The 25,543-nt window shown below is 40.5% G+C and overlaps 1 protein-coding gene across 5 annotated transcripts in view; it reads right to left on the minus strand.

The window, feature by feature from the left end:
- CFAP20DC (CFAP20 domain containing) overlaps positions 1-25,543 on the minus strand; it is a 137,256-nt gene that overhangs the window by 45,240 nt on the left and 66,473 nt on the right. For 4 of the 5 annotated variants that reach the window (XR_012380912.1, XM_073901461.1, XM_073901460.1 and 1 more), the window contains 3 exons: positions 13,075-13,119; positions 11,614-11,817; positions 260-321 (listed from right to left, as the gene is read on the minus strand). Coding sequence is in view for 4 of the 5 variants with exons in the window: in XM_073901461.1 (XP_073757562.1) it covers positions 260-321; positions 11,614-11,817; positions 13,075-13,119 (311 nt within the window). In the remaining variant the exon portion in view is untranslated. The remainder of the gene's footprint in view (positions 1-259; positions 322-11,613; positions 11,818-13,074; positions 13,120-25,543) is intronic. The other variant, XM_025885705.2, reaches the window with a different exon arrangement.

The following is a 25,543-nucleotide window of genomic DNA, read 5'->3' on the forward strand; positions in this document are numbered from 1 at the left end:
AGGGGGTAATTATTATGCCTGGACGACCCTGAATTAAATGGCTTGCTCAAAGTCCTACAGCTAGTAAAAGGCAGAGGTGCCATTTAAACCTAGGTAGACTGTTAACCACCATACCACAGTGATCTAAATAAGAAAAGTAGACTGAACTAAGCCTTCTAAAGAAAAGAACTTTGGAAGCTCTTTTTTGTGACACTAAGAAAAATGCACAATCTTTTAAATAATTAAGAAAAAAGATACTTAGCTTATTAATGATTCTTACCGGGGGTTAGAAGGAGAAGGTGGATTCATTTCTTTCTGATAGTGACGACCCTGGTTGACAGGCTGTAAAAAAAGACAAACCATTCATGAGGTGCTAACCAGGGTAATGCTCTTTACATACACTTTCGCATGCACTATCATTGCTGTCATTTTTTCCTGAGGAACAATCTGCAAGAAGGGGCTGTTTATTTCATTGAGGACCTACGGGCTGTTTGGGAGATCCAGCTTAACAAGGTGGTACACATGAGAAAAAACAGGTTATTTTAATGGCCAGTCACTGCACAAGATAGCATCTATGGTGCAATTAAAGTTCATGTGTGGACCCTTCCTCCTTGTGGAGTTTTTACACCATTAACATTCATTGATCTTTCCAGCTACAGTAAAATAAAAGGTATCTCATGGAGTTAGTGCTGCAGAGCAGGTATCAGCAGTAACTCAGAGACCCAGAGACAAGGATTATATATTTATAACTCCACGTCAGGAAGTTTGCAAGGATAACTTGCACTTTCGCTAATGGAATTACACATGTAAATCTCAGGTGAAAGTGGTCATTTCCCCAAGTGTATAATAAAACCTCAAGCATTAATCAGTGAATTGAAAAAAATGGTGCCAGTCCCTAACAAAAATGTGAAATCTCAACTTTTCCCACTGCGAGGAACTTTTAAGTTACTATTTCAAAACACTGCTAAACAAATGTCCACAATAGCCAAACTGTGGAAAGAGCCAAGATGTCCATCGACAGATGAATGGATAAAGAAGATGTGGTATATATATACAATGGAATATTATGCAGCCATCAAAAGGAATGAAATCTTGCCATTTGCAATGACGTGGATGGAAGTGGAGGGTATTATGCTGAGTGAAATAAGTCAATCAGAGAAAGACATGTATCATATGACCTCACTGATATGAGGAATTCTTAATCTCAGGTAACAAACTGAGGGTTGCTGGAATGGTGGGGGGTGGGAGGGATGGGGCAGCTGGGTGATAGACATTGGGGAGGGTATGTGCTATGGTGAGTGCTGTGAATTGGGCAAGACCGTTGAATCACAGATCTGTACCTCTGAAACAAATAATACATTATATGTTAGAAAAGAAGAAGAAGAAGAAGATAGCAGGAGGGGAAGAATGAACAGGGGGAATCGGAGGGGGAGATGAACCATGAGAGACGATGGACTCTGAGAAACAAACTGAGGGTTCTAGAGGGGAGGGGGTCGGGGGATGGGTTAGCCTGGTGATGGGTATTAAAGAGGGCACGTTCTGTGTGGAGCACTGGGTGTTATACGCAAACAATGAATCATGGAACACTACATCAAAAACTAATGCTGTAATGTATGGTGATTAACATAACATAATAAAAAAAAAACACCACTAAACAACTACATCCCCAAATAAGCTTTAAACTCTTGCCTACAGTGGAATTTGATGTTTTTCCTTTGTTCTACAAAGGGAGAAAATTCCGTTATATCTGATACACATTCTCTTTTTGAGCATCAGCAAGCAGGATTTTTCTTACGTGGTTAACAGCGATGTAATTCTAATATGAAAATCATTTTTAACATTCTCATTTTATTACAAGTTGGAATTTGGTATACATTTTTGAATTGCATCTAAAGGATTTCCATTACTTCCTAACCCAACAGGGTTCGTGTTAAGCTTTTCTCACCCATAATGTGGGTATGGCAATGGCACCCGTACATTTAGAGCCCGGAGGGAAACGGCGTGGCAATGGCGCCCACACATATAGAGCCCGGAGGGAAACGGCGTGGCAATGGCGCCTATACATATAGAGCACATGTTCCTTATTTTCCACATACTCCTTATTTCAATGGGTCCTAAAATATTAAAGATGTGGGTCATGGGGATTCTTTAGAGTAAACTGTCTTCCTCTATAAATAATCTCTTGGAAGTGTTCCTTTAATTTAAATCAAACACCCTGTCTGATAATCACAGTCACTTAGCCTGACTCTTTGTGATGCACCATGAATTTAAATGTTCTCAGATACTTTGGTAATTGAACCGGTATCAATGCATCACCATTTCAGTAATAAGAAACAACAGCTGGGAGAACAGTGGAAGGAAAAACATGTCATAAGACATATTTGATCTCACTGGAGAAATAAGACTTCCAGTAATTTGCAAGTGAAATTTAGTTTTATGATTTAGGCTTTATTATTTCACAGCAAAAAAGGAATTAGTAAGCAAAGGGCCTAACGGGTTCTCTAGAGAATCTCACACTGGTGCAGAAATACTCCCGATAATATGTTCATTGGTATTCGCCCAGTAGTTCAGCTGTACTGGGACCTTCAGTGAATGGGCCTCTGCCGATTTGCTTCCAGAGGCATTTCCATAACTCTCTATGCATCACAGTTCTGGTATTCAGCAAATTTCCATTTTCTTAATTTTATACTATTAATTCTATTTACACCTGTCTCCAACCCCCTTATTCCAAATGACTTACTCCATCCTCTGGAGAATAGAAATGGCTACAGAATCCTGTCTTGTTTGTGACTCAGCTCTCAGACTACACAGACTGACCCTTTCTGCATTTGCTCATGTCTATATAAAACCGATCCACTGATGCAAATAGCAAAAACGAACACAGTCAACAAAAGTCACATTTGTAGTGGTTTCTAAGTGTTAGAAAACAACAACAACAAAATAACCAGCGGAAATGTTTTGAAATAGTAACAAGTGCTAACGTGAGGGAACAGAAAAGTAAAGGAAAAAAGATCCCGTTAAAATAGTTGTAGGGTAATGGACCCCAGTCTGAACACCCGATTCTTTAACTTCATTTTTAGTATATGTGCTGCCGAGGCGAGCACTCTTTAACGTCATTTTTAGCGCTGAAAACTAGTTACCAAGTTGTTGCCCCCAAATATTTTATTCAACAACCCACTTCCATTTAAAGATGGCGTATCAGGGCAGAGCCTTCTGGCTGCCACACGTAGCTGTTGTCCACGGACTTACATGCCCTGACTGCTAGGGACTCAGTTGGGGAAGGATGCAAGTCTTGTTTTGGAGTGGGTACCATACAAAACTGGTGGCCCCAATTCCCTTTCTTTGTACATGTCTCCTAATTTCATAATCAGACCAGGGACATGAGGGGATTACAGCAATGATGCAGCTAAAAAGCTCCTTCAAGGTATTTCAGTTCCCATAACTTTGCTTTGATGCTCTGAAAGGGCAGAGCTTTCACTTGAATGAGGTCTTTTTATTTTCCTAGGTCCAAATCAGAACAAACGAGAATGTGCCTAATGGTTTCTTTCTTTCTTTTTTTTTTTTTTTAAGAACAAAACAGGTATATTTCTATTGGACTACCTGATACAGAGTGCCGAATGGTTTCTAAAAGCTCTCTGAACATGGTGGACTTGGGAGGAACATGATGCGATGTCTGAGGCCAGATGTCCCATCCACAAACAGAACCAGATCTGTTTTGATACATATGCAGCAGTAAACCTATTTCTACTAATCCTAGGTAGGTAATATCCGACGAAAGCACCAGGTTAAAAAAAAATTGTTTTCTGACTTTGGAATTCAGTCATATTCAGGGAATACCATAAGAAGCAGCAAAAGAAGAACAACCAATACCTACAGACAACTATGACAATAATCATGGCACTGGCTGACATTTAATCAGCAAATACTCTGTGTTAAATCCTTGGTAGATATCTCATTTGTCCCTCACAGTAATTCTGTGAAACAGACAGGATTAACAACTGCATCTAACAGAAGAGGAAATTCAGACACTGGGTGCTAACCCAAGGTCACGCCAGCCAGGAAATAGTGGAGCCAGAGTTTGAACCCAGTTCACCACAGTTTACCCTCTTAGCCATTAGGTTGTAGTGCTTAATCCAGCTCAGAGGTTCACCTACAGTGGTGAATACCAAAGTTTTTGAAAACACATATGATAAAACTCAGGTCAGGTTATGGCAGCAAAAAAAAAAAAAAAAAAGTGGTCTGAAATATTTATTTGAGATCTATAAGATGACCTCCTCACCATAAATTAAATTCATTTGATTTCAATCTTATGACATATCACTATATATTTAAAATTAAAGAAGATAAGTTTTGCCACATTGCTAAATGTGGGACAAACATAAGGTATACTAGATAATACTTTGAGGGGCGCCTGGGTGGTTCAGCTGGTTAAGCGCTGCCTTTGGTTCAGGTCATGACGGTCCTATCAGGGTCCTTGGATCGAGCCCCGAATCGGGCTCCCTGCTCAACAAGGCGGCCTGTTTCTCCCTCTCCCTCTGCCGCTCCCACTGCTTGTGTTCTCCTGCTCTCTCTCTGCCAAATAAATAAATAAAATAAATAAATAAAATAAATAAATAAAATCTTTTTTAAAAAAAGATAATACTTTGAGAATGAGGAAAGTTTATTTCATGGGGTGACTTTCATAGTCACTAAACACAGAACAACTCACACATTTCAGTATTACATTGACTCTAATATCAGTTTTCATATATCATTTCTATAGTGGTATAAGAACATCTGCTCATCTGATTTATCTGCTGCTTTGCACAATCAACTACTTACCTTTCTAGTTCAGGAGAATTAAAAGAAAACTCATTACACCCAAAAAGAGCTGAGAAGCTAATGAATCTGTAGATCAGAGCAAATTAAGACCTATTAACTGTAAAGAGTCTGAAATGCCCATATATTATATACTGGACACGTAGCAGCCAACAATCATCACGGAAAACGCTGATATGCTGATGAGCAAAGAAATGGAACAGATCCTAGAAACTGAGGACCTTGTCCTTTTGGTGGCGCTGTTGCTATGCGCTAGTGTCAGGAAAACGGAACTCCTAAAATTTGCCACTGAGCACAAGAAGCTTTGCTTTTCCATGATCCAGCTGCTAGAAATTTGGGGGTGAGGGAGAGAAGTGAAGGCTAAATAAAAGAACAGGAGATAAGATAATCCTGCCATGTTAAAAGGTAAAGACAATATTTTCATGGTGTTATGTAAAACCTATGAAAATGGCAAAAATGTTGCAAGGTTAATCAAGACCGTAAATAACTTGTCTGAGAACCTCACCATATGCTTGTAATTTTATTAAGTGCATTTTGCCTTGTTTTTCTCCAAATATTATGCTGTGCAATGTGCCATGTTGATGGATGCATGCAATGAACATTTTTTTTTTTTTTTAAACAAGCTGAGGAGACTTACATGCTTGATATTAGATTATGGGAATTCTTAACTTGAAGGAATGATGGTTTTAGGTTTTCAGCTTACAAGATAGCGTGCACATGAGGCATGCTTTTCTTGAATCTCAGGTAGAGGCAGGACAGAGAAATAATGAAATATTGAAATAATAAAATAACGAAAGGGCTTATTTGTAAAGCTTTGAGGGGATAAGTCTGGATTTTAGTGGTTAAGCTCACATCAAAACAAGCACAACAGAACCTCTACCTCTCCTTATAGCCCTCAATAGTCACAAAAAGGGGAAATATCCTAGAAATCTTTTCTGATCACTCAAGTGGCCCTTTGAGGAGAGTAACTTCAGGGGAGCAGCAGGTAACAACGAGCTTACTCTGTTAGGCACTGGGCACGTGCATCCCCTGCACTCATTCAATTCTCACCATGCCAATACGAGGAAGGCCTTTTATGATTCCCATTTTATGGGCCATCGTGCCAGTAAATGGCAGACCTGGGATTTGAGCTCAGGTTGGCTGAAGCAGAGTCTAGATTCTTTTGGGCATCGCAAAAAGCTATTTCCATTAATAGCTACTCTTTTTCCTTAAAAAGAAACCACACACACACACACACACGACATGGTTTTATGTTATTGTCCATCAAAAGCCCTCATCAAAATAAAATTCACTTAAGAATTCATTATCATTATAAGCAACTCCTAGCTCCCTTCCTAAGGCTGCCTACAGCCGAGTTTTTGAATAAATCTCATGAGGGCTACTCCTAACAGAAACCCTCCAAAATTGATTACTTGTAGCCTGGTTTCCACAGAAGTTGTAAAGTATTGTTTTAATTGAATTTGGTTCTAAGTTAGAAACTTTGAAAAATTTGTCTGTCAAAGGCCAATGGATTTCTCAGTAGGCTTGATTTATTTGGCAAGAGATGCCTACAAAAGCCAATTTGCTATGAGAAATATGGTTACATTTAATTACACTTTTAAATGACTAATTTATTATATCTAAACACCTTTTAAACAGTACACATGACTCTGAACTGTACAGATGCCGAGGAAAGCTGAGGAATCAGAACTTGTAGTAAACACAATAGATTTCACTAAAGACTCATCACTTTACTCCGCATGGGCTTTCTGGTTTCAGACTACAGCGTGTGTGAAGTCGTTAGGTAAAGATGCTAAATTGAATGTGACCTGCTTAAATCTCTGTTTTATACCAGGGTCATCAAGCCCTGTCTGGAGAGAGCTTTTTCCTTTGTCTGTATATTTAATATCCATTTATCAAATCTTGAATGTAAAATATTATCTGCATCGTTCAGGGTTTATTTAAGCAAAGCAAAGCTGATGTTTATTTTGGAATTTTGATGAAAACTACCTTATTGTAGAGTAAAAAGGGATTCTTTTTAATGTTTCTGATTGATTTATTCAGTCGATGACTAATAACCAGTGACTCTGTGTGACCTCATGCCAGGCACTGTGCTCAGTGTGGTACTGCCTTCAAGGAGCTCACGACCAGGCCTCGGCCACATCACTAACAATGGTTCCCTGATGTGGTAAATGCTAACATTGAGACTGAAGATAATGGAAACCCACAGAAGGAGGAAATAATTCTGTGCAGGGTGGTGGACTGTCGGAGAGGGTTTCACGAAGCAGTGATGTTTGGGTTGGGCCTTGGAAAATAAGGGAGTGTTCTGGGTAGAGAAGAGGGATGGAGGGTCTCCCCAGGCAGAGGGAAGAACACGATGAGCAATGACATGACTGACATGATCTGGACACAGGGCATGGCAGTGATGGGCATGCTGCATGGTGCAACTAGGGCATGGGGGCCTTCTGGGTGTATGCTGGCTAGGCGTGGGGAGTGATGGTGAGACAAACAAAGAGTCATTCCAAGTTCTGTTCAAGGTGATGGAGAAACAAGGACACTAAGAGGAGATCATCCTGTTCAAGGAGAGACTCCACCCTCACCTCCATAGATTTCTTCTGTTCCTTTTCAGAACTTGGAATTCCTTTCCCCCTCTTTCCACTGATGAGCTTGCACTCATTCTTGAACTCTGACTTAATTGTAGCCTTCTCTGTGAAAGTATCCTTTAAACCAAGAGTAGAATCAACTGCTTTCTCTGACGGGGGCCTCTCTTCTAAGAGCTATTATGAAACTCTTCATTCTGTCATCACTCAGTGCCCTGACTTACAGTGAGATGTTGACTCTCTGCTTCTCTCCAATATGGTGAACATCTCAAGGCCAGGTCAAGCTTTATTTTTATTCCCAGCATAGTTCACAGCCTATTGTACCACTTAAAAATGAAAGCAAAAAAAACAAGTATGTGGAATGAATTAATGTGAGACAGATAAGCTAGGTTGAGGTGAGAGTTTAACAGTACCCCAACAGCTGGTCTTAAGGGTTGCTTCAAGTTAACACACTCCTTACTTGCTGACCTAAGGCCCTTGATCTGTAACAGAACTAACTTAACTTTCTTTGAGATTTGCAGGCCACCAGCCTTGAGGAGTGAAGGACCAGAACTTTCCCAGGCTACAGAGGCCAGCAAGTCTGTTGGAAGCCACCTCGGCTTTCAGATGAGCCCAGTAATTTTGTAGCAAGGTGCTGTTCTTTTTCAGGTCACACAAATGAATTTACTCACCTCCCTTTGTGTATCTGCAGAACTTGCCCTCCTTTGCAGGAAGAACACAGTCCTCCTGCATATCGGGAAACAAGAGCCGGACCCCCTTGCACAAGCCCCTAGCACTGAGTTAATGTCTATCCTTGGCACCATTGGGTCTGCATGGAACCAAGATATGTCACAGGCCACTGTACTCCCCTTGCTGATTAACTGCCTTAAACCCCTTTAAAAACCCCTGGGCCAGGCAGAACCCTCCGAGTTGGCCTTTGGACAAGAGTCTGGCTTCTCCCCAGGTGGCTGGCCTCCTGAATAAAGCTCAAACTCCTTTCCAATCCAAACTCATCTGTTGAGTAACAATCTTTCAGGTGATAGGCAGCTGAACTTGGGTTCAGGAACAAGAGTGTCATTGAGATATTCCTAGCTCTAGTGGCAGAAAGGAAGGTCTGTCTCTCACAATGAGGCCTGGAGAAGGACTACAGCAGGCTTTGAAGCTATGTCTGGAGAGATCATCAGGTACAAGGTACAAGCATGTGTGCAGAGTGCATTCAGGAAGTAATAACTTGGACAGAAGCATGGAGTAAAAGGTGAGGAACATGAGAGATGAGCTGGGGGAGGGAAGCAGGTCTCACACCATGGGGGGTCCCATATGCCAAACCAAAGCGCCAATGGGAACTAGGAAAGGCTTTATGCAGGGAAGAGGTAAGATTAGATCTGGGCTTTAGGAAGATCACTAGTGTGAATAATAATGACAAATAACCTTAATTTACTAAATTAATTACTTATTATGTCTCAGATATAGTGCCAAGTGTTTTAAAAGGTCACGGCTTGGACTTCAACCTTGGCCATTTGACCTCAGAACAGATGTTCCTCACCATCAGGTGCTTGGACGGGAGGTACAGAGGTACCAGGAGCCTATTGAGGGAACGTGGATGAAAAGTAAAGTGCCAAGGTTATGGTGTTAGGTAGGGAGGGGTAAAATCCCGAAGATTCTTAGGATTTGGAAATGAAGCAGTGGGAGAAGTAGAGATGTACTCCAAATTTCTGGTGGAGTGTCACTGTGGATGGCGGTGGCGCCATTGGGATACATGAAAAGCAGGGTACCATTGTGTTAAATAAAGTTATGAGTTCATTCATTTCTTCTTTTTCACTCTCCCTGTACAACTTCTAAAGAGAAAGGCATGAGCTCTCAGAAAGACCACAATAGTTCTTGTAAATTGCTCTATTTAAACTCTATATGAGCAACAAGATGCAGAGTTCATTAAGAAATGCAATTTTCCATTTGGTGATAGTTCTAATATTGAAATAGACTGAATTTGATGTAGTAATAAACATATCTTATGAATACCCAAATTGGGCTTTTCAATTATTTTCTCTGTCTAAAAAATAGACTGTTTTCAATTTCTCATTTGGTCAAATGGAGGGGTTATTAGGTTCATTACCAATGGTGTTATTTTTGGCTGTATACTTTTAGAGCAGAGTAGTTGTGCATGAGGACTCTAGTCCTTACCAGCACAGGACAGTGATGAGAACACGGTATCCAGGGCAACCAAGAGCTCAGCCTTTTCAGTCCATAAATAATCATTCCTTGGTTTGCCCTTTGTAATGTTGGTCTCCAAGCTACTTCATGACAGAATGAGCTCGTTCAGGAGGCCACTGTTCTCTTTCTTTCCATTTAACTGACTGCTGAGGAATATTTTATAAGAAAGGCAATATTTCAATTCCATTGTAAATTGCATTGGCAAAAATCTGCAACTTACTCTTAATGTTCTTAGATCTGCTACAAGGATACTCTGAGTAACCAGCACACAGGGGTGTTTTTGTTGGATGGGTAGATACTCTTTGGCACCAAGGCTGCTGGAAGCCTTATGCATGTTTGATCATTTAGTTTAATGAAAACACAACTAAGGCAAGGGAAGCCTAGAGGGTGGGCAAAGTAGGGATAAAAAACACTCACGAAAACATCCTTCTTTCCCTAGATCTCCTTAGAGTCAATCTGAATTCCTCCTCCATTAAGACGTGTATGTACTCTCCAGAGCAGAAGTGTTACCATCCGCTGGATATCCATGGTGCCCATTTGGCAAATTAAGTCACACACTGAGAAGTCACCCTCTCACGGTGGTTAGGAGCTCAGACTCAGGAGTCATGCCAAGCTAAGTCTGAGTCACTACACTCAAGAGTCTCAGTGTTCTCACCTGGAATTGGGAACTCAACAGTGCTTACCACGCAAGATGGCAGTAAGGACTGAATTAGGTAACACTGGAATTGGGAACTCAACAGTGCTTACCACGCAAGATGGCAGTAAGGACTGAATTAGGTAACACATAGAAAGCCTAGTGCCAGAACCTCCCAGATTTCTAACATCTACAAAGATGCTGGAGACTTTGAAAAAAAAAATTTCTCAGACAGAAAATTGTAAAATTAATAAATATTTAATTAGATACGTAAAATGTATGTTATCCACTGTCAACTACACTTGAACTCAGCCTTTACCTAATTGTGTATTAATATAAATAAATTTTATATTTCCCTTCAAAAGTTGTATAGTAAAAAAGTAATATTTACTGGTGGATGAAAGTGTATTTTAATATGTTTGATTTGATGTTGAATGTGGCCTTATAGGTAAATATAAGTAAATTATAAGTAAATTTCCTTGGGTTCATGGAGGTCTTAAAATGTTTCTAGGTGTTTAAAGAAACAGTAGCTTTAAATACCACTATTAAAATACTGATTTTACTATTCTGCCTTATGATTTTTAAAGTTGTATAGGACTGTTCTATCAGAGTTTCCACTTTGTCTTTCCAATTCAGCCATAAGATCTTCAAGGCCAGAAGTGGGGAAAATAGACTGAGTCAAAATACCGGGCTCTGCTCTGGGCTCCACCACTGACCAGGTGTGGAAGCTTGGGCCCAGGAGAGTTTAGTTTCTTCACCAGAAAGACAGTAAGACTTTGACCTGATCCAACTCTTCTGCTGGTCCATTGTGAGGATGATGGGCCATATTTAAAAGTGCTTTAACTGTATAAACATACAGGAAAAGATAAGCTGTTGAATTGTCTGCAACACCTATCATGGCCCTCAGACACTGGGAGCAGCAAACATCTTTTTTGTTCATTCATTTGACAAATACTCAACCCTCTCTATGTGCCAGGCCTGTGCTAGGAGCTGCGGATACAGTGAGAGACCTAGAATTGACAGTAAAATGATTCCTTTTCGCTTTCAGTGTATGTTCGTATATATCACCACACAATGAACATACATTATCTGAAGGTAAGTAAGACAGCTTAAGAAAAGGCAATGCCCTCAGACCTAAAACACTAATTCAGAATGGGGTCTGAATATTTCTTTCTTTTATTTTATTTGTAAGTAATCTACACACCCAATGAGGGGCTTGAACTCACAACCCCAAGATCAAGCGTTGCCTGCTCTACTGACTGAGCCAGCCAGGTGCTCCTGAATGGGCTCCGAATATTTCTCATAGGCAGGGTTCTCATGTTGGCCCTAGGTTTCCCAGGCAAAGGCTGGGCTTTGTTGGAAAGAAGTTTGCTCCTCATTAAGGCAGTACACAAAGACCCAGAGCCCCGGACTCACTGGTGGCAGGCAGGAGTTCCAGGTAGTCGTGTCGTCGCTGCTGGTACTAATGCTGACGTTACAGTTGTCAACCTGGGATGCGCTCAGGCCGTGGGGAGCCCCCGGGTCCTCCAGTTCTTCATTCTGTTGCCGCTGCAGGCTTGCCAGCATTTGCAACTCGGATTCACTCATCTGGCTGGGCTGATAGTTTCTCCAATCATATTCCTGATCAAGAGAGAAGAAAGGGATGGAGCAAAGGGTCACTGCCCGTTCTTAATTTACAGATCACCAACACATGCTACTCTACAGCCTTAACCCCTTCGGTGGCTCTCCAACGACCAAGGCCCAGATCCTTAACGTGCCCTTATACAACGCCTGCCCCCCGCCCCACCTCACCTTGTCTTTTTGCTCCTGGCATATCAGCCACACTCATTAAAGTCCTCGAGAGCATCAAGCTCGTGTCTGCCTTAGTGCTAGCCTGTGAGGCCCATGTGCTGGCTAACTCCTAGGCGCCCTTTAGGTCCCACATTGTGTCATCTCCCAGGGAAGCCTTTTCTGACAAGCACAAACTGGGGCGGCCCCTCCACTAAGTGTTCTCCTGGAATCAGAAGGTGTTCATTTCTAGCATTCATCAAAATTGCAATTACCTAATGGTTTTTTGGCATTTGCGGGTGGTCTACAAGCTCTACAAAAGCAAACACTGCCTTACACTCACTGTATTTCCCATGTCTGGTGCTTGACCAGTATTTGACTAAATAAATATTCAAAAAGTTTTTTTAAAAAGAAAAATCACTTTCCATATAAAAGTCCAGTTTCAAGAATACTGATGAATTTCATCACTGTGAACATTATGACCAAATACATTCAACTTACAGTAAGGTTGAGAATGACTAATGCTGATAAAAGCCATCGAATAAAATTTAATCTAAAATGGGAACATGTAAGTTCTGAGTGCCAGAAAGACCTCACAGCTATAATAAACACTTACACTGATATGGACTTTACTATACATGTAATCTGTCAGGCGTTTTTTTCCTCCCATGAATACTACTACAAATCTTTAGAGGCTAATGTAAATATTCTTTCACTGTACAGGGAATAAATTGTCATATGGAATTTTCAAAACCTTTCCTTTCTCTGTGATCTAAACCAAGTTAGATAGCAAAGGTTAATTTCAACATTGCTGAAATGTTAGCATCACATTTGAGTACTGATTTATATCCAGGACTGCCATATAACTTAAAAACAATCTTGAAATTTTCTTATCCATCTGCAAACATTGGTTGTGCTCAAAAAGGTTTATTTCATGGGGTGCCTGGGTGGCTCAGTTGGTTAAGCCCTGCATCGGGCTCCATGCTGGGCATGGAACCTGCCTGGGATTCTCTCTCTCCCTCCCCGCCCTCCACCTCTGTCTCTAAAAAGATAAAAGGTTTGTTTCATGACACACTAGAACTTTTTAGATATTCAAACCTCTACACTTACTTTCTCGGAGGACCCTTTGAGACAGCTACTGCCTTCTCTTCTTTTCTGCCTCACAGGGATATAAAAAGTTAGGAAAATATAATTTAAAAAAAGTCTTGGTTTCATAAGTTTCTATAATGTTTTGAATAAAGCACTATCATTATCATAATTTTGGGATTATCAAAGCTTGTGATCTAACAATGTAACATAGAGAGTTTCTGGAAAGTTGCTGGTGGAAACTCATTTAAATTTTTACAACCCATGGCTCCAGCTGCCTGGCACCCTGAGAGGCTATGCAATCCCTAATAGGAGATTTCATGAGTATTTAATATGTTTTGAGAGTTCCTGGGACAAAACAGATAGCATAAGAAGAACAAAATTTATATTCCAATGAAAGACACTAAAAAAAAAAAAAGAAAAATAGCAATAATTTGAATTCAGAAGAAATAGTTGGGGGAGTAATGAACGTAAGAAAAGATGCTTGACATCACTGTCATTAGAGAAATAAAAATCAGCACCGCAGTGAAATCCCACTCACAACCACTAGGACTGTTATACAAAAGTTTGATAGCAACAAGGGTTGGTGAGGATGTAAAGAAACTGGAATCCTCACACACTGCTGGTGGAAATGTAAAATGGTGCCACCACTTTGGAAAACAGTTTGGTGGTTCCTCAAAATGTTAAACATCTGCCATGTGGCCCAGCAACTTGCTCCTAGGTATATATCCAAGATAATTGAAAACATATGTTCATACAAAAACTTGAACACAAATGTTCACAGCAGCACCATTCATAACAGCCAGAAGGTGGAAACAACCAAATGTCCATCAACTGATGGATAGATTCTTGTTTATCCACACAATGTAATGTAATTTGCCCATGAAGAGTCACAAAATACTGATACACATGCTACAACATGGATGAACTTTGAAAATATTATGCTAAGTGAAAGAAGTCAGAGACAAAAGGTCACAGATTGTATGATCCCACTTATATGAAATGTCCAGGATGAGCAAATCCATAGAGACAGAAAGCAGATGGGTGGTTGCCTAGGACAGAGAGAGCAGGAATGCGTGTGTAGCCAGTGGGTGTGTAGTTTCTTTGGGAGGTGATGCATACGTTCTGAAATTAAGTTGCTGCAGAATTTCGTGAATATACTGAAAACTGAACTGTACTCTTTAAAAAGCTGATTTCTATGGTATATGAGTTATAGCTCCATAAAAACAAGGTAGTTCAGTCATCATATGTGAAAACAAGACTAGCAGCCTGACTTCAGGCTCAGCGGTAAACAGTGACTTGCTGGGCTTCGCTTCAGTTTTTCTGCCAAGAAATGGAATGAAATGTTCCATTGTGTCACCTGGGCATGTCATTTGGCTTGTTGTTGCCAACACACCTTTACAGTGAGAAAGGAAATTTTATTTTCATTTTAACCGTTTTTCTTGAGAAAGCTTTAAGATGTCCTCAGTATGATTAATTCATCCATTCATTTCATGTATTTAATCTACAAACCTGCACTGTGCCTCAGGTACAACCCTAGGTGTTAGGACAGAAAACAAGAGAGAAGGGGAAGTGGCTAGGCCAGACAGACCTGGGGCTGGGCCCTTGCCCCACTGGTTACCAGCTGGGCGTGACTGGGCAAACTGACCTCTCCATGCCTCAGTTTGTTCATCTGTAAAATGGAACTACAGTACATACCTCACGTGATTTTCAATGGGCTAAATGAAATAATGCATGTGAAATACTTAGCATAGTACCTGACAAACAGCGATACGAAGGGTCTCCAAACTTATGATGTGCACCTGTATGAAAAAATGTGTGCGTATGTACCTTCTAATATATGTTTGTTTATAAATGAAACACATGGGCGCCTGGGTGGCTCAGCTGGTTAAGTGTCTGCCTTCGGCTCAGGACATGATCCCAGCGTCCTGGGATTGAGCCTGCTTCTCCCCCTCCCACTATTGTTCCCCCTGCCTGTGCTTTCTCGCTTTCTGTCAAATAAATAAATAAAATCTTTGAAAATAAATAAAAATAAACAAAACACATGTATAGCTATATTAAACTAGTATACATAGTATAAAACATACAGAAAAATAGAAATTAAAATGGTTGAGTTTAAAAAAATGGGAATAGTTTCTTCCTCAAGCCCAATGGATGGTTTTTGGTGCACACCTCCTTGGGTGAGTACAACCTTCTTAGGAGGACCGCTGAGGTGGCCATCAATACATGTGCTCCCTGTTATTATTGTTCTTTCTTCTCATTTTCTCTGTTCTCCCCTCCCCCAGTCTCTCATCTATTCTGTACTATGTCAGGAGCTGGGAGTATAGAGAAAATAAGACACCTCCTGTCCTCATGGAGCTCACAGTCAAGAAAGGGAGACATAACAGGCATTATAAGTCAGAGTGTTATATGTACCCAGATCAACACTACAACACAGATATGTCTAAGATGCTTGAGGAACGCAGCTTGGCAGTGATTAACTGCCCCGCAGATTTGGAAGACGCCTCGCAGAAGTCCAAGGTGGCATTGATGGTAATTAAATTTGTTGACAAAGGGAATGAGTGGCCTTCAGAGGGAGTGTAGTCTCTCCACCACCGGAAGTACTGAAGCAGAGGCTGGGGAAATGGCGCCTGCCGGGAATACTGCAGTCATCTGCAGTGTTGGAATTGCACCCATCAGTTCATTCATTAGTAAGTATCTACAAATACTTACTGAGACCCTATTATGGGCCAGGAACTGTTGATGCTCAGTCTGCTCAGAGCTCTGAATTTCCATGAATTTATTTCCTACAACAGTAAAATGTATTCTGACAACACATTGGAAGAGCAGGCGAAAATGAGCAGAGAGAAAGAAGTGACTTTTTCCAGGGTCATGGATAGAGCAACTGGTGGCAGAGACAGGTAATTAACTTAGTCCCCCGATACAGTCTTGATTCGTAATCTCTTAAGCAATTTCAAAATCACCGGAAAGGCTAAATCATTTAAATTATATATTTTTCAAAAGAAGGCTTGCAAGAAAGTCTTCACATTAAAGGGGACTCCAGCACAAGATGGCATCTAACTAAATTATACAACTTGTGAGAGGCAAGTGTCCTATCTAATTCTATCTCCAAAAGCCTCAAAATGTTATGTATAACCCAATTTTGTCTCAACATATCCTTGTAGGAAAGAAGGGAGACATTATCAGTTGGATTTGTTTTAGGAAGGAGGAAATGGGCTCTAGGCTATACAACTCAGCTGTGCTCAGATTCCCAGGCAAGTTCTTCCTTCATGAAACCAGGTGAACCACTCATCTTCTTTGATCTTCAAACATTTTTAGAAGTCACAGAGACAAGTGAGATGTGGCCCCTGCTTTCACAGGCCTTACAATCTAGTAGGGCAATCAAGAGCTAGAAAGAAATGAGCAGGGGCGCCTGGGTGGCTCAGTCGTTAAGCGTCTGCCTTCGGCTCAGGTCATGATCCCAGGGTCCTGGGATCGAGTCCCGCCTGGGATCGAGTCCTGCATCAGGCTCCTTGCTCCACAGGAAGCCTGCTTCTCCCTCTCCCACTCCCCTTGCTTGTGTTCCCTCTCTCACTGTGTCTCTCTCCGTCAAATAACTAAATAAAATCTTAAAAAAAAAAAAGAAACGAGCATAAAATAAGGCAGCATAAGGGGTACCTGGGTGGCTTAGTTGGTTATGTGTCTGACTCTTGATCTCAGGGTTGTGAGTTCAAGCCCTGTGTTGGGCTCCACACTGGGCATGAAACCTACTTAAAAAAAAAAAAGGAGCATATAACTGGGTATAGTACTAGTTCATCACACAGAGTCTTGATCATGATTAAAAGGAAAATGGGTAATTCCAGCAAGTTGATAAAACACAACAAACAAAAGTAACCTTACAACTTGATGCTCTTTGCCTAATCTCTCAAGATGTTAAGGCAGAATAGCTTAATCCATCAAACACGTGCCTATAGAATGTTGTGAGTCTCAGATAAGATCTGGTTTTACTGAACTGTTCTAAGTTCTAAGGCTAAGTTCACAATGGTGGTGTAGAGCCAAAATAAGACACGGCCATGGGTTAATAAGATCAGGTGAAGAAACTCATTCCCTTCTATATGGATGGGAGAGTAATAAAATTGGGAGAAACTGGGCTGTTATTCTCACTCTGGAACCTATAAAATCTCTGAGACTCTCTTTCTGAATCAGCTCTGCATTGTGACAGGGCCTGACACCAGAGCATAGGGGACACCATGTAAAAAAAACTCTAAATAAAGGTCTACCGAACTATCCCTGACTCTTTGTGTTCTTTTAAGTTACACCAAGACACAGAAACTGCTACTACAAAGGGGATGGTGGCTGTTAGAACAGAACAAAATGTAAAAGACATGTAAGGAAAGGGAGATAGACCAAATAGTCTGGCATTTCAGAAAAGAGAGAGGTCACCTCTTGTAGGATCAGTCAAGCTTCATGGAGGAGATGGGTCTCTATGCTGGACCTCGAAGGATAAGAAGGGTGATATGGCAGCATATTCTAACCATCAGGCAGAACAACATGGGACAAGCTGGAAGTACGGAGCTTACATTCATAGAAAGCATTAAGTAGACTAGAAATACTTATACATACTGTTTCAGAAATGAAATCAGCAATAGATTTCCAAAATAACAAGGATGGAAATACTTAGAATTTAGAATTTATTTATTTATTTGAGAGAGAGAGAGAACACAGAGGGAGAGTGGGAGGGAGAAGCAGACTCCCTGCTGAGCAGAGAGCCTGATGTGGGGCTCGATTCCCAGGACCCTGAGATCATGCCCTGAGCTGAAGGCAGAAGCTTAACCGACTGAGCCACCCAGGTGCCCTGGGAATACCTAGAAAGCAATCTAAACCTTTTAAGCCCAAATGGCTTCCACTTCCCTGGCCAAGTCTTATTAAAAGTCTATGATTCTATCAAAAGATACATTCTTATTGGATCATATGATATCTCTATTTTTTATTTTTTGAGGAATCTCCATACTGTTTTCTACCCAAAGAAAACAAAAACATTAATTTGAAAAGACATATGCACTCCTATGTTTACTGCAGTATTATTTACAATAGCAAAAATATGGAAGCAACCTAAGTGTCCATCGACAGATAAATGGATAAAAATGTGGTACACACACACACACACACACACAGAGGAATATTAGCCATAAAAAAGAATGAAATCTTGCCATTTGCAACAACGTGGATGGATCTAGAGGGTATTATGCTAAGTGAGATATGTCGGAGAAAGACAAATACCATATGATTTCACTTATATGTGGAATCTGAAAGAAAACAAACAAACAAACAAGCAGACTCTTAAATAGGGAGAATAAACTGGTGGTTGCCAGAAGGAAGGTTGATGGGGGGATGGGTGAAATAGGTGAAGGGGATTAAGAGGTAAGAACTACCAGTCATAAAATAAGTAAGTCATGGAGATGAAAAGTACAGCATTGTAAATTTCATCAATAATAATACTACTGTATGATGACAGATGGTGACTATGTTTACCATGGTGAATATTGAGTAATGTACAGAATTGCCAAATCTCTGTTATACACCTGAAACTAATACACTGTATGCCAACCATACTTCAATAATGCATTTAAAAAAAAGAAATAAAAAAAGACATATTCTTAGTAACTCCCATCAGCAGAGTGGATAAATAAGTGGTGTGACAGTCACATGGTAGCACACTTTACAGCAGTGAAATAAGTGATATATTGAATCTCATAAAAGAAATGCTAAGTGAGAGAAACCAGGCACAAGAGGGTATATATGGGTAAAACTAGTCTTGGGTGTTTCGGCGGAAGTTGTGAAGGGACAGTGGCAGGAAGGGATACTGACAGGCAAGGAGCACAATGGGGCTCCTGGGGCACTGGCATTGTTCTTTTTCTTGATCTGAATAATGGTCACATGGATTTGTTCAGTTGGTGAAAATTCATCAAAGTGTATGTTTATGAGATGTGTACTTCTCCATGACCAAAAGTGGCAAAGAAGTCTAAGACTCAAAAAAGATTTCCTAGGAAGTAATAGTTGTTAATCACTGACACCTTATTCCAGACTGTCTTAGTAGGGGCAAAAAAGGCATTTTGTAAATGCTGGGGAGTCAGTATCACTGCTAGTTTCAAATTTGTATTATTAAGAATTTTGAAGCTGTAATTAGAAAGTTTTGGAAGTTTTTCTGAACTTCAACATCATAGCAAGAAAAGTAGAAGTCCATTTTCCAAAGCTAATTTTAAACCTCAACTGGCATTTTAATATGAAGATTAATCTCCTTATTGCTGTTTGCAGACAGCAAAAGTATTGCTACACTGACATTTTAAATACGGGCTGATGGTAAATTAGCGTTCCAGGGCATCTCTTCACCAACTAGCACCCCTTGAAGACTTGTTTCAAATTCCTGAGCACGTATCCCACACAAGAGTTGTCCCTGATTCACTGGGGATGCAGGCCCACGGAAGAGAAGAATGAAGAGAAGACAGAAATCTCAGGCATGAGCCTCAAGTGACACATGCTTGAACAAGTAAGTCATTCCCAACGTATGGTAGCTTTCAGCATACCTCTTCACCATGCAAAGAGGTGAATCGAAATTTAAAGACCAAGCCACAGTACAACTTGAAAAACTTTGCTGCACTGAAGGGATGCTATGTCAACTTAACGCAGCAGAAATCAGGAGGCAGGCTGTTAGAAAGACAGAACTGGTCAGAATGTAGATTGTGTTTTACATCAATGGTGTTCATGTTGACCAAGACTTAACCAGACCCAATGCTACCTCTGAGATGTCTGTCACAAACATTTTGGCTTGTAACCTGGAGACACTTCACAACCCCTGACTCAATTCACACTTCATCATCTCCGCATACTAACCCCTTAAGAATGTCTCAGGTAGAAAATTCTAGTTTAAACCTGATAGTGGCAAAAGTCCTTGCAAAGGGGTAGCTTTCTTTTTTTTTTTAATTTTTTTATTGTTATGTTAATCACCATATATTACATCATTAATTTTTGGTGCAGTGTTCCATGATTCATTGTTTGTTCATAACACCCAGTGCTCCATGCAGAACGTGCCCTCCTCAATACCCATCACCAGGATAACCCATCCCCCTCCCCCCCTCCCCTCTAGAACCCTTAGTTTGTTTTTCAGAGTCCATCATCTCTCATGGTTCGTCTCCCCCTCTGACAAGGGGGTAGCTTTCTATCTCATAGACGTAGTGCTCTCTTTTTTGGAGGGGAGGAGCACTAAAGTATTTTTTTAAAAAGATCCTAATATCGATGTGCTATATTTGTATAGAACACCCTTTTCATCCATGACTTCCACACAATATACTTCTGTACATTTTGTCTCGGCAGTCAGCCCGCTAATTTTCAGAAAGAATTTTCTGACACCCACAGCTGAACTCTTAATTAACTTTAAAGTGAGTTGATAAACAATTTGTAATTTCCCAGCACCTATCTAGTGGTGGGTACTTCTTGAGTTTAACAATCAACTATAGACTAGAAGGAATCTAGTAACATCAAATGGAACAGGTTTTATATTATATTCAAGATATGCCATCTATAAGACGACTGTAGCCTTGTACATGGGGTAAGCACAGTAGTCATTCAATACATGGTAGTTTAAAATATTATTTAAAGAACCAGGAGGAAAACAATTACTGTGCCTGCCTACAGAAATGGAAATATCAGAGGTAAGTCAACTGATGTTTCTGGAGTGGGAAGATGATAACTTTAAGTTCAGATTGTTTTAAAATGTAAAACACTTTGGTTGTAATACAGTAATGACAGCTACACCAACAACTGTGCTTGTTTTTGCATATTAAAATACTGTGTAGTGTGGCACCTGGGTGGCTCAGTTAAGCGTCTGCCTTCGGCTCAGGTCATGATCCCTCGGTCTTGGGATTGAGCCCCGCATTGGGCTCCCTGCTCAGCGGGGAGTCTGCTTCTCCCTCTCCTTCTGCTCCACCCCCTCCCCCAGAGCGCGTGTTCTCTCTCTCCCTCTCAAATAAATTAAAAAAAAATACTGTGAAGCTTAAAGTGGCAATGGAAGTTATATTGCCACATGATCGCAGAATTTTTTTTTGAGAGAGAGCACGAGCGCGCGAGAGTGGGTTGGGGGTGGAGGGATGAGGGATGGGAGGGGCAAAGAGAGAAGGAAAGAGAGAGAATCCCAAGCAGGCTCCACACTGAGGCTTGATCTCACGACGCAGAGATCATGACCTGAGTTGCAGTCAAGAGTCGGATGCCTAACTGACTGAGCCACCCAGGTGTCCCAATCGCAGAACTTTTTCAGTGACCTTTTAATTGGGGATGGTGGTCCAGGGTAGTAGAAGGTGAACCAGCTTTTCTGGCCAAAACTCTTGGGTTTGACACTCTGCTTTGTCAGTTACTAGATGTGAACTAGCTAAAGTCTCTCTGCTTCCTGGCCTGTCAAACAGAAATAAGGTCTCTTGTGAGGGCTGGAGATGGAGCCTGGACAGAAAGAGTGGGGCACCTCGTAGAGGGCTTGGCATAGGGCAAGTGCCCTAAATCCTTAAATTCACAAACAGGTTTCTTGAATCAAAGACCTTGATCTCAAAGGGTCAGGAAATTCTGTCAGCCTAGGGCCTCTTCCATAAAATAGGAAAATGGCAAGCATGACTTGCTCCTTTAAAATTAGGAAAGCCAAGACATCAAAGAAAATGGATTTCTTCAATAAACATTTGACTAGTAGGATGCTAACCTTAGCATTAAAATATTGGAGAACTGACAGTAAAAAGTTATAGTGTGTTAGCTAAAGAACTAATGTGTTTTCATTGATTCACACTTCTGATAGTCTCTTAGTTTTTGTCAAGTCTTTTTATCTACAATTTCGGAAACTTCTGAGAATTTGAAACTGCTCCTTTTTATTAGAGTAACTGGCACATTGTTTGGAGATATGTAAATGTCCTAATGACTTTTGCAGTTTCGTATCATCACCCAAAATTTGAAGCATAATTCCATTTTTAATTATTTTAAGATATTTCTACTCTGGACTATTTTGCCTTGGTCAACAACTAAATTAGACACTATATGCAAAGAATTTTTTTACTCAAAGGAAACTACTCTGTAGCATCAGCAAAAATTTGGACTGAAAAAAAAACATTCAAAAGTAAGAGGGCTAGGAGCCAATTCCACCTGGAAAATTTCTATGCTTAATGCAAATCCTTTTACTGGTAGCACCAATGTTATTTAATCACCAAATTCTGTAGCTTCAGCGATATCCCCAGCAGGGCATTGACAGATAAAACTGAGATAATGACTCTGTTGTTTTTTTTCAGAGGCAAGGAAAGAGTATAGTTTTGACAAAACATGAAATTACAAACTCTTCTTCAAAGGCCACTAATTGGTAGGACTGTCCAATGTAATAAGTGACACATTCTCACCATGGTTAACACTATGGTTTAAAAATGGCTACTAGTCCTGTCCACGTTTAATTCACCCCGTTAGCCATGAAGCTGCGGATCTATAATTTAGCTCTGGGAAGAAGGCAGGCACACAGAGGGTGCTCTCTGGGGGAATGACTGGAGACATACCAGGTCCTGCTTCTAAATATTATTCTCTCTTCAGTGAACATTGAGAAAATACCAGCACATTACCTGGCAGAAGTGACCCATTAATTCACTCTTATGTTAGCACTTGATTCAACTCTTAACAGAGGACAAGAAACGCACATAGCTATCCCTTATTGAGCAGTACCAATAATTAGTTTCTGGAATTTTATTGAATTTGAAAAAGTTTGCTTTAGAATGCTAGGCACACTGGTTTACATTTCTAACTACTCACACATGGGTAGAAGAAAATATCTGGTTGAATTATGGGCTAAGTGCTCTACATGTACTATCTCATTTAATATTCATTAAGACCCTATGGAATAAGTATTATTATTTTCTTCGAGTTGATAGATGAGGTAACTGAGGTTCAAGGAAGTTAAGAAATGTGTCTAAGGTCACATAAGTAAAAAGAAGCAAAGCCAGAATGAAAATCCAGGTCTGCCTGATTTGAGCTGGTGCTCTGAGCCATGGTGTCCACTGCTCTTGACTGCTCGGAAGAATGAAAATGTAGATAGACATAACATAGGGCTCTCTTTGGGGAAGGTCCTGAGGGTGGCAAAGGTGAAGGCTGTACGTGTATCAGGTGGCCCAGGAAAGCATGAGGCCAGTGGGGCCAGGATGATCACATACGTGCAGCACACAGGGTAACCTGACACCCAAACAGGTGTTTTGCAATAATGGAATATTGTTGTAACTGAAGGAAGTCAGGGGTCAGACAGACATTTATGAAGTCTTTAAACAATGGGGTATTGTTGGAAAGACAGCTGCCAATAGCATACTTGAGTGGCAAATTCAAAGAGAGACAGATGGCTTCCCTTTGAACACAGAGTATTATATACTCTAGAAAATGCAGAACTTTATGTAATGGAACAATGCCTTTAAAACTCTAAAGTAATTTACAAATTCATTTTCCTCTAAGTTTGTAGAGAACAAATTGCATAGACTAGTAAACCTCTATTTCAAAAAACTATGAGCTCAAGTTCATCAGAGAGGCAGTCAAACTAATCCTTTTTCATTATCCAAAGGAAAAGGCTTGACAATTAAAAAAAATTACACCATGGCTTAAAACACTTTTAAAAGTGTCCTTCCATAATTCAGTTTTGAGTTTTCAAAAATGAAAATGTGAAAATTAAACTCAAAAGTTATATGGGATTCATTTTATAATTTTTTTCTTATAAAAACTTATGTCTTGTTTTTCCTAGAATACCTGAATCTGTAATTGGTAGTGTATTTTGTCTTTCTTATGAAAATAACCATTCTTCAATAAGCTCAAACTTTTTCTGGAACCACAAAGCCTGTTATATATGTTTTTGTTTGTTTAAAGATGTACATAATAACATTTACAGGTTTAAAATGATTCATTCAGAACTGTTTGAATGCAGTTATACATGTGGAAAAGTTTAATTACCAGACATCTACATGGTTATGATATTACCCAGAGGGCTGTACTTGTTTCTCAATTAAAAATATTTGAACTTAATAATAGGAACTCTATTTAAAAATGAATAAAACATTGCAAGGAAGAAGTTTACCCAGTAGTCAGCAAATCAATTTCAGTAAGTGTTCCTTAGAATTACTAGTACTCTGGCATATCAGGGGATTAAGAGAACAGTTCTCCTGCATCTCCTTTTAAGAGACTTTAATTGTCACTTGTCATAAAGTCGCTTCATGTTGGCACTTTGCGAGAGCAGATTTCCTTTTTAAGATTTATGTGTGTGTGTGAGAGAGAGAGAAAGAGAGAGAGAGCACGCGTGATCATGGGAGGGGGGTGGAGGGTCAAAGGGAGAGGGAGAGAGAGAGTCTGCTTCGGGGCTCCATCTCACAACCCTGTGATTGTGACCTGAGCCAAAATCAAGAGTCAGACACTTCACCAACTGAGCCACCAGGTGCCCCATGTGAGAGTAGATTTTCAATGGGTTGTCCACTTAAAATTCAATTCCTGATTGCACTACCTTGATGGCTGAGTTGGTGGCTCAGGTCTGCTCAGTCTCCCAGAGCCCAGCGTATTACATGACCATCCTCCCTATTGCTCAGGTCCCAAGCCTGAGAGTCATCCTTGATTCTGCCTGTTTCCTTTTCCCTATATCCTGTCAGTTCTAGCTCTTAGTTATTCTGGGAATCTGCCACTTTTCTTCACCTCCACTCTGATCTATCAGAGTGATGCCTCAGCTGCTTTCTTCGTTTCTATTCCTGCCCTGTTGCACCCATCCTTGACAGAGCAGGAGGGAAGTTTTTGAATGTAAATGTTAATTGCCTTGCTTCAAACCCTACAAAGACTTGCCATTGCATGTGGAATAAAGGCCAACTTCCTCACTGTGGCCATCCCGATCTTAAGTGATCTGGGCCCTGTGTACCGCTCTGACCTCATCCTTCACTACTTTCCCCTTGCCCGTATGCCCCAGCTACATGGGCCTTGTCTATTCCCCAAAGATGCCCATTTCAGAAGCTTTGTACCTCCTGTTCCTGACACCTGAAACAGTATTCCCAGATTCTTTGCATGGCAGGCTCCATCTTAAATTTTAGATCTCAGCTCAAATGTTACCTACTCAGTCAGAGAACATCTAAAGTACCCACCATTCTGGCCAACACTGTTCTCTCTTACATCTCCGTGTGTTTGTCTTCCCACACCCTTATCATTACTTTATAGTGTTTGCTTGTACATCTTTATTGTCTGTATTTCCTAACAGATATAAGCCCCTAACAGGCCTCATCTGTTTTGGTTGATGTATCTCTAGCACCCGGGGGAACATCTGGCCTGACAGGTGCTCAGCACAAGAGAAGATGCTGTCATAATCCAGAAGTAGAACCAGAACAGCCATAACTCATCACCTAGAAGTCCTTTTTTTATTTTATTTTAATTAATTAATTAAATTTTTTTAGAGAGGGGAAAGTGGGGGGACAAGCAGAGAGAGACAGAGAGAGAA

Source organism: Callorhinus ursinus, unplaced genomic scaffold, assembly GCF_003265705.2.
Source record: "Callorhinus ursinus isolate GAN/ISIS: 27379988/994484 unplaced genomic scaffold, GSC_fseal_2.0 scaffold15, whole genome shotgun sequence".
NCBI classification, from domain to species: Eukaryota; Metazoa; Chordata; class Mammalia; order Carnivora; family Otariidae; genus Callorhinus; species Callorhinus ursinus.